Raw genomic sequence first — 9,597 nt, forward strand, 5'->3', positions numbered from 1 at the left:
CCACGAATTTGATTTCGAGACCTCAAGTTTAGAGGTCTCGAAATCAAGTATCTGAAAGCACACAACTTCGTGTGACCAACTTGCAACTTCGAAGACCAAATTGAGCTCAAATTTTTACAGGTTTGTTATTTTATGCATATGTTGGGATACACCAGGTGAGAAAACTTGTCTTTGACAATTACCAATAGTGTCCAGTGTCTTTAAAAAATCTACTGAGTAAAATAAGCAGTTTACCAGCCAGCTACAGTACATGTGAGATTTGTTCTAGTATAGGCATGCTTAGGCTACTTTTGTGCTAGAGCTGCCTAAAGTAGAAGATACTGCTTTAATAAATCTGTCTAGCAAAATTACGCAGGGTACCAGCCACACTTAGTACGTGAGAGATGGTATTTTTGGTTTGTATTCTGGTTAATATAATTTGTTGTGCTTAGCTGTTTTAGTGTGCTTAGCCAGTTATGAAATCGGGCCGTGTGCCGTATTGTACGAGGGAGTGAGAGAAATTGTCAGTCTTATTATACAGATAAATCCTCTGCAACAAATTTATACCACACTAAATTAGCGGCATACAGGACAGTAATACGATTCTAATTATTAACACAATTATTTTGGGCGATGGCGCCAAGGATGCCTCGTAAGTGAATTAATCACTGGTAGCTCGCGGGCCCGATGGAACCTGTAAACAAGGGTGCATGCTTGATGGACCGGGCTGTTATATATTGCTATATGAACCAGAAACACCAAATTAACCCATACTCTTATTATTAAAATCATGATTTATGGTTATGAAACCAATGATGCCTCATAAGTGAACTTAGTATAACTGTAGCTCGCAAGCCCGAGGAAACTTGTAAAGGTGAAATTGTATGTGTTTTTTGCTGCAATTTATAATTGTGATTTTGATGTGTCAAAAATCAGGCAGGTCAAACCTTCTACCCCTTTAAAGGCACTTGACACTTTTGGCAATTTGTCTAAGACCAGTATTCTCACTTTACTTGGTGTATCCCCACATATGCACATAACGACAAATCTGTGAAATTATGGGCTCTATTGGTCTTCGCAGTTGCAAGAAACACCTTTTGTTGCACAAACTGTTGTACTTTCACAGATGCATATAATAAAAGGCTTCAGGCCTGAAGTCTTTTGAATACTTGAAGAAGAAATTACCTCTTTCTCGAAAACTACGTTACTTCAAAAGAAAGCCATTTCTCACAATGTTTTATCTATCAACAGCTCTCAATTGATGGTTACCAAGTAAGGTTTTATGCTAACAATTAGTTTGAGTAATTACTAATGTATCCACTCTCTTTAATTTAAATAGTCTCTATTTACTCCCATCACCATTCGCCCTTAATATCCAAAACAAGCAAGCAAATCAATGCAACGACATTCTTTGATAAAACAACAACAGCCTTTAATCGAAGGCTAAACATAATCAATAAACAAAATAACACCGATCACAAAAGATTATCACTGGCGCCCATTATTGATCACAATTCATTCCAACTACAACCATGCTACGAAGTACCAGTGGAATCATACTTATCAAACTAGCACGTGTCACTCGTGGTATATTTCGCTGTCACCACACTCAGGTACATTAGTAACGTATATCTCACTCAAGGGAACCAGTCATGTAATCGATATGAACCAATTCGATAAATTTGTGATGATATGTTTTTTTCGTGAGAGGCATTGTTCGCTTTAGACAACAACAAAAATAATTTTCAAATTGCGTATAGTTAATAGCTGTTAGTTTTAGGCTATATTAACCATCGGAAACTACACAAAATTTAGACGTTGAACGTGAGGAAAATGGGTAAGCATTTTATCAAGATTCTGTATAAACTATTATTAACTTAAACGTGTGTCCCTTGCATTTCAAATAATTTGCTGATAGAAAAACAAGCAAGGAATTTTCCCTCAAAATTTTTGTGTCTATAGCGAGATGAATCCATTTTGAAATCAATGATTCGTGGGATGTCGACGTTTCGGTTTAAGATAGTTGGTCCCAATTTCATAGAACTGCTCAACATGCGCTTACTAGAATTAGGTTACCAGCCAAAGTACCATGCCGTGGTGTACCTTTTGAAAGGGGCATACAAGTTTTGCTTGAGCAATACCTTAAAGGTACTGAACACTTATGATAATTACTCAAAACAATGTTTAGCACAAAAAACTTATTTAGTAACGACCAATAGAGAGCTGTTGATAGTATAAAACATTGTGAGAAATGGCTTCCTCTGAAGTAATGTAGTTTTTGAGAAAGATGTAATTTCTCACCCTCAGCTGTGGTCTCGAAATCCTCTATTCGACGACCAATTAAGTCCACATTTTCACAAGTTTGTTGTTTCCTGCATGAGTTGGGATAGACCAATTGAGAATACTGATCACTGACAGTTACACAATTATTAACATTAGTGTCCATCAGTGTATTTAAGCAGCTCTTTGGCCCAGAGTTGAGTATGGGTGCAAAATGGTTTTTTTCTTAAATTGACCAGGAAATATTTCTTAGCATGACCAAACATGTGAGTAAAAGAAAGGTTACTGCTGTAACGCTTCTACGATTGTGATATTTCTTCAGGGTTAATCATTCCTGCTTTGGCATTATTATTCGCTCCGGGAGTTTTGGCGATATCTCAAAACGCAACCACTTTTTGAAATGATGTTAAAATACATACAACTTCATTTTTAAAGGATTGAAACAATCGAACCAAAAGGTATACTCCATTTAAGACATTTTTGTTTCTAAAAATATGTCTTCGTAGGTGGCGTTTGGGCTGTTTTGCTGACGTGCTTATGTGCGGCTTTCCTGCACGATGGTAAGTAAAGTAATTACTCTAAATCCAAAATGTTTTGTCTCAATCCTATCCCGAGATAAATATCCCAAAAGTTTGGAGTAGCTTTTTCAGAGCTCCGGTAGCTGGAGAGATACAAAACCCAATAAACCTCATGTAAGTGACGTCACACGCTCAAAACATTCCCCCCTAGTACTGGACCCTTTTTTCATAGGGCTGCTTAGCGGTAAGGAAATTTTCGTGCTCACCGTAATACCAAAAATGTTGTAAACTTTGTTCACATGATGTTAAGCATGGGATATAAGGCAGTCTTGCGCGTTTCACGGTGGATTTGTACTCTTACGTCTTTAGTTTTGGCGCAGTAAGCGCCGGAAGGTTATTTAGCTTGTATTTTCGTGTGCTTACGGTTAGCAGCACTACGATTTAAAAAGTGTACAGTAAGCACAAAATGGCGGTTTCGCAGCACAATGACTTCATGAATGAAAAATAGCTATAGGTCATGCGCAGTGCGTTCACGCGTGCACTTTTCCATGGTTCGACATAAAATATGGAGGCCAATAACGGATCTATATAGACCTTACTATTGCAATGTCACAGCTCGAGTTTTTCCAGAGGTTGGAAAACTATACAAAGCCATAAAAGCAAAACTAAAACAGATATTCATAGTTTGTTAAAATGTTACACACGATCACAAATTAGTATTGACTTTAAGGGAAACAAAGCCGCCAACCACGGGAGGTATTTTATTTGATTGAAAGTTTGCAGAAAACGAATTTGGTTAAAACAACACGATCGAAGGTTTTTACTAACACTCGGCCGTTTATGCCAATCAGCGCGGTTTGTTAGTCAATACCGGAAAGGTTTATAGTTTTGCTTGCTGAATGTTATCATTCAGTTTCGCATGTTGTCTATGTTTTCAAATGTTTTTATTCCGTTTCTTCCCAGCTTCTGCCATTCATTGTTACAGTTGCATTCATCTGGCGTTTTCCCCGGCCCCACCCCCTGATGTACCAAACTTCTACAAGAACCAATATTGCAGAGATTTCAGCAAAAAGACCCAAGTGTACGCTGGAGATCATTGCCCTAACGATGACAAAGAATACGTTTGTGGGAAAGTCAACGGGACATACACATTTGATGTTCCAGGCAGTAAGTAGCCTATATACCCTTATCATGGTGCAGCCATCTTCAATTTCTCCCATTGATATCTATGTAACCATACCGAGGCTGGAAGAACAAAAATAGTCTGGTTCCTGTTTGCAAAATGATTATTAGCATACATTATTGTTTTTTTGATACGAGGAACATGACCAAGATGGAGGCAGCATGGTAAAGGTCTATTCAGTTCAATTCAATTCTCACATTTGTTCATACTTCTAGAAAACAGTACAAAGCCATAACAATAATTTATAAAGAAGTAACCAAGAAACAAGGTTATTTTACAAGGCAGAGAATAACAAATTAATGAAGTATGGAGACATCATCTAGAAACCGAGAGACGTGTGTTGAGATGCCAGTACTGACCTCCCTAGTGTTTTAAAGATGGATACATTTCCTTACGCGCCAATTCATAAATTAAAGAAGAATGTTTTAAACCTCCTCTTCGTAAAGTTTTGTCTCGTTCCCATTTTCCTCCGAAGGTGGAACAACCAACGTTCAGGCGATTCTCCGTCGCTGTCTCGTCAAGCCTGCGGGTTATGATGAATCCATAACTAAGAAGGTTTGCTTCAGAGATGACGCACAGGACAAGGCGTCCCATGACATCAGTCTGATCGGCGGGGAATCTGAGGGATTCGGAACTATGACCAGGTTCAGCGGCGAGGTTGGTTTAATTTGATGTTCATATAATTGGAAACTTTGGAATGCTAAGTGGCAGCAGACTTACAAGACAAATTTAAATTGTTTGCAATCTTGTTTGAAAGTTTCCTCAGGCTTGCGAGCTACAATGAAAAATCGCGCATGCGGCCTCCTTGGTTTTATTATACCAGAAATATATAACAAGTAATTACCAGGGTGGGGGTGGGGGTTGTCCAGGTGTTTCTGGTTCACATGCATTATAGCAAGCAACCTTGTTTAAAAGTTTCCTCAGGCTTGCGAACTACAGTAATAAACTCACTTATGCGGTATCCTTGGTTCATTACAGTCATAGGCATAATCATATTTAAAAAGCGCGGCTCCGAGGTCAAGTTCCTATTTATTTATTTTCAGACTTATGAACCTTGAGAAAGGTCGCTGATGTTAACATTTTGTAAATTAATTTTATTGAATATTTTTTTGAAGCAAAATTTGAAACCTGATATCGTCGGACATATAAACAAAACGGGGTCGTACACTCCCTAAATGACTTTTTGCGCCAGTCGAAAGGTCCTATTCAATGCCTGTTTAAAGACACTGGAAACTATTGGTAATTGTCAAAGACCAGTATTCTCACTTGGTATATCTCGACGTATGCATAAAATAACAAATCTCTGAAAATGTTGACTTTAACTGCTCATCGCACAAGTTGTGTGCTTTCAGATGCCTTGAATTTGAATATTCAGCTGAGGTCTCTTATTCAATTCAATTTTGTTTAATGAGAAACTACTGCTTTCTCAAAAACTACGTTATTTCAGAGGGAGCCGCTACTCAATGTTGTATACTATCAACAGCTCTCCATTGCTCATTACCAAGCAAATTTTTATGTTAAATTGAGTAATTACCAATGGTGTCCATACCTTTAAAGTATTGCACACTTTTGGTACTAATTCAAATATTTTGTGAGAAATCACCTTTTTCTCAAAAACTCATAGGGAGTCATTTAAAATTAAGTTTTTATGCTTATGTTTGTTTTCAGTAGTTAATACCAAAAGTGTCCAGTGCCGTTAAGCGTCAGACCTGAACAATAATAAACCAACAATGGAGTAGCGCGTCCGTAAAATTGGCGCGCAGTGAACTTCCGGTAAATCGTATGCTGGAAGCGAAGCAATTACGGTGCATTGTTAATAATCAAAACACAAATAACTTGAAGGAAAAATATTGAGCTAATACCCAAGGTTTTTGTAATAAAGGTGTTTGTTGTGTGTGTAGTACGTGGTGGTTGGAGTGTTTACGGTTGTTAATAACGAACTGACATGTTAGACATAACGTAGAGATGTGATGCATTGTGTTTAAAAATAAACAAATTCCTCAATGCCTTTCCGGCATGTATTGGGTTTTTTTACAGAACCAGCGATATCATTTGATACACATGGTGTCTTATGTAAAAATGTACATATAATTTGACTACGAAATGAATGCGAGATCCGTCCGTACCAGGCCAATCTCTGGTGTTGTTTAACGACTTCAAAATGTGACGTCTGTGCGGCACCTAAATGTAGCCTGACCTAAATGTAGCCCCAAACCTGTACCTAAATGTCGCCAGGACCTAATAGGGTTGCTTTTGGACTTTGATTTGCGTACCGATCATGCGCGTCATGGGCATGGGGTCAATATAAAATAGCTCTGGTCTTAAATAACATCTTTTCTCAGTGTCCCTTGAACTCTTCCATACCAAACAGCACTCCCTAAACAAAAACAAAATCTTATAAATTATCATTTGAATTTGGGTAATTAGCTATAAATGGTACCACATAATGGCCAATTAAGTCATTCCTCCAAAGTGTAACGATTCATTGATATCATTTAAAAAAAAAATTCAGGAGTTTCAAGCTTTTACGTAAAGATAATTTATAAACTTGTTTCCTTGTTCTTTTTACTTAGGTTTGTTACTGCAGTGACAACAATTGCAACGCAGCCGCCAAGCTTGGGCATAGTGTGGTTTTCACAGTCATACTGGCGACAGTACTAGCCACTCTGATGAACTGATCGGTTGGTGGCGCCCTTTACGTTTAACCGCTCGGAGCAAGTTTGATTAAGGGACAAAAGTTGACTATAGACCTTTATCACGCTGTCACAATCTTGGACATGTTCCCTGTTTCCATAACAATATTGAATGCTAACATTCATTGGACAAACATGGCACCAGATTATTATTTCCATTGGGCGATTTTGACTGGTACCCAGGATGTATTTCATGCGTAGGTTAACATGGGACAATGTTCCTTAGGTTACCATGGAACATTGACTAGTGGTTGAACAAATGGGCGCATGATCGAATTTGCTCTCGGGTGCGCTTTCGTAGTTGTAACCAATAACTGTTTCTGTCAATGGCCATATATCAAATAATGGCAAATATAGTAAGGTTTACGGTGGAACCATGTTATCATTGATGTTTACCGCAGACCTTTCTTTATCGTTTTTCCATAATACAAATTTTAAAACCCTATTAACCAGTGGCAAACCAAAACAGTTATGGTTACGACCGCGAAAACGCAAACCTGGTCTGTATTTTTATAATAAACACTTTATAGTAGGTTGCGTGTGTTCATTTTGAATTCAGTGGACGCCATTTTGAATCTCACAGGATAGCACATTGGGGTGCCGTGTAATTTTGTTAAGCAATTGTTTTGATGCGACGACTAATTAAACATTGTGGGCATAAACAAGCTTGAGGAACAAAGAGAAAAGTTGTTGGTCAATGTTGTATCTGCTCTGTGTGATACTTGTGAGATTCAAAAAGGCCGCTGCTTTTTTGTGACGTCACTTACCTCGGGAAGAGAAGTGCTAAAAAATACAATGCTGGTATACGTAGTGCACTTACAACGCGATCATGCTTTACATGGTCACCCTTAACTCCATGCACTTAAGATGAGCAATACTATTTTTCTTTATTTATCTTCAAAGTAAGAGTATCAAACATTAATTAAAAAACATACTTTTAAAACGTAGAAGTCTCGTCATTCTCGTTCAACTTTGGGAGGAAAGCCGTTTAAGTGTCGAGCTATATTTTGCATTGGTCGCCGTCTTGGAAACGTGCACGTGTGTACGCGTTGGGCACCATTTCAGCCAATGACAGTTAAATCTTTCATCAATGTGGACGTTTTTTGTAGATGCATGTTTATCAAAACGGTTTTGCGCACAGTGGGCCATTTTCATCGAGCTGTTACTATGGTTGACAGAATAAGATACCAGCCAAGAAAGATGTTTCAAAAGAGGGCGCTGTCAGGAGAAGCTTAACTCAGACGACCTCAGACGGTGGACAGAAAAGGTGTTAGGCAAATTTCTGTTAAAGTAGGTCTGTGAAACTCGGCCCTGATAGTGTTAGAGTTCGTTGCTGGAGCATTTTTCTGTTAATTACTGTAAATGCTAAATAGTTATAAATAACATCTGCATTATTATGCTTTATGAATATTAATTATTAGTAAGTTGTAACTAAAATAACTTCAAGGGGACATCTGCATATCAATAAATTCCGTTAAAGGGTGGCTGCAGTGTGTTTGTTATTATTTATTTAAACGATTAAACATGACTTTTTAAACATGAAATATTTATTATTATTTTTTATTGAAAGCGCAAGTATTTTAAAAATGGTTTTCAAGAGATTAGGTGAACCCACCCTGCCCCTAAAAGGGAGCCTTTATTTGCATAAACGTGACGTCATGTCGGTAACCCGAGCCGTCGGGCCCCCCTGGCTGTGTGCATATAGAGACATGTGTACTGTGTGGCCTGGTACCTAGGCGCGTGTAGTTAGGGACCAGACTCTTTTTGCCGACGATAATATGTTTGAATTCCCGACGTGACGTCGATCGTAGGGGGCGGTAACAATCCGCAAAGGGGCGGGGGGCATGACTTATTCGCTAATTACGCAAGTCAGATATGTCGGGAATATACAAAACACATTTTATTGATGTTCAATACATGTATCAGAAATAAATGACAGCAAAATTAACTGTTTTATTTGAATTCACTGCAGCATCCCTTTAATTAAAAAAGTAAAAAATAATCAATATTATTAATTTTGTCAGTCAGTTTGCACCGCTTTGTTTAACTGCTTATCTTGCTCTGATTCAGTGTTCATCATCGGAAGACATCTGGACATGGGGGTTTAAAGTTTATATGCCCATTCTTTCAAACAAAATAAACTTGATTTTCAAGTAGGCCTGCAGTCTGGCGAAACGCTAGGATTAATCCCATCTTGAGTTAGGACGAGTTAGTTCAATTCGTCTATGGTTACGGAACTTAACTCGTCCTTTTCAAAGAAAAGTTTGATTAAATCGACGGCTGGTTTACGGCGGTATGTTGTTTGAGTCTTTAAAGGTTGTGACTGCTTGCTTCGTATAGACCTTTATCACTGTCTGACCATCTTGATTTTACTCCATTCCAACTGATTATAACCAAACTGAGGCTGGACGAAAATAACAGTCAGGTGCCATGTATGCGCAATGAATGTTAGCATTCATTACTGTTATTGGAAACAGGGAGCATGACCAAGATGGTAACAGCGTGATAAGGTCTGTAGAGGGCCATGGCACACCTACGACAACTCAGAGGAGGGCGTACGATATTTTGGCGCTCAAGATTTCAATGTATATCGGTTATAGACCAACTCGACCGATCCAAAGGCAACGTGTTCCTTTAAATTCAAAACCTCTGCTACAACAGAAAATAATATTGTGCCGAACACTTTTTTTGCCGAGTATGTTCTGCTGCTTTGTTGTGCACTTGGTAATACTCAAAATATTAATTGTTAGCATAAAAACGTACTTGGTAACGAGCAATGTAGAGCTGTTTATAGTATAACTGTTATGTTCATCTCTGCCCCCAAAGTTACGCCTTTTTGGTCTAGCGCCCTCTCGTGTTGCCCTAGTGCTTTTCGCCAATAAGTTTTCTGAAGTGATTAGTTTTCATCGAACCGCTCCGTAGAAAGTGCCTCTTTTTCACCTTG

General features: G+C 38.3%; 1 protein-coding gene across 1 annotated transcript; it reads left to right on the plus strand.

Annotated features, from left to right (window-relative positions):
- Positions 1-1,659: 1,659 nt before the first annotated feature.
- Positions 1,660-7,001, plus strand: LOC117301822. Its single transcript, XM_033785822.1, has 5 exons — positions 1,660-1,816; positions 2,766-2,819; positions 3,741-3,944; positions 4,436-4,617; positions 6,534-7,001. Exons 1-5 carry the CDS (start codon positions 1,813-1,815, stop codon positions 6,636-6,638), a joined length of 549 nt encoding a protein of 182 aa, XP_033641713.1. The 5' UTR covers positions 1,660-1,812; the 3' UTR covers positions 6,639-7,001.
- The last annotated feature ends 2,596 nt before the right edge of the window (positions 7,002-9,597 follow it).

The sequence above is a fragment of the Asterias rubens genome, chromosome 17 (assembly GCF_902459465.1).
Source record: "Asterias rubens chromosome 17, eAstRub1.3, whole genome shotgun sequence".
In the NCBI taxonomy this organism is placed as follows: domain Eukaryota; kingdom Metazoa; phylum Echinodermata; class Asteroidea; order Forcipulatida; family Asteriidae; genus Asterias; species Asterias rubens.

Coding starts and splice junctions, on each gene's coding strand:
- LOC117301822 (XM_033785822.1), top strand. Junction 3,945..4,435: donor CACATTTGATGTTCCAGGCA/GTAAGTAGCCTA, acceptor TTTCCTCCGAAG/GTGGAACAACCAACGTTCAG. Junction 4,618..6,533: donor TGACCAGGTTCAGCGGCGAG/GTTGGTTTAATT, acceptor CTTTTTACTTAG/GTTTGTTACTGCAGTGACAA.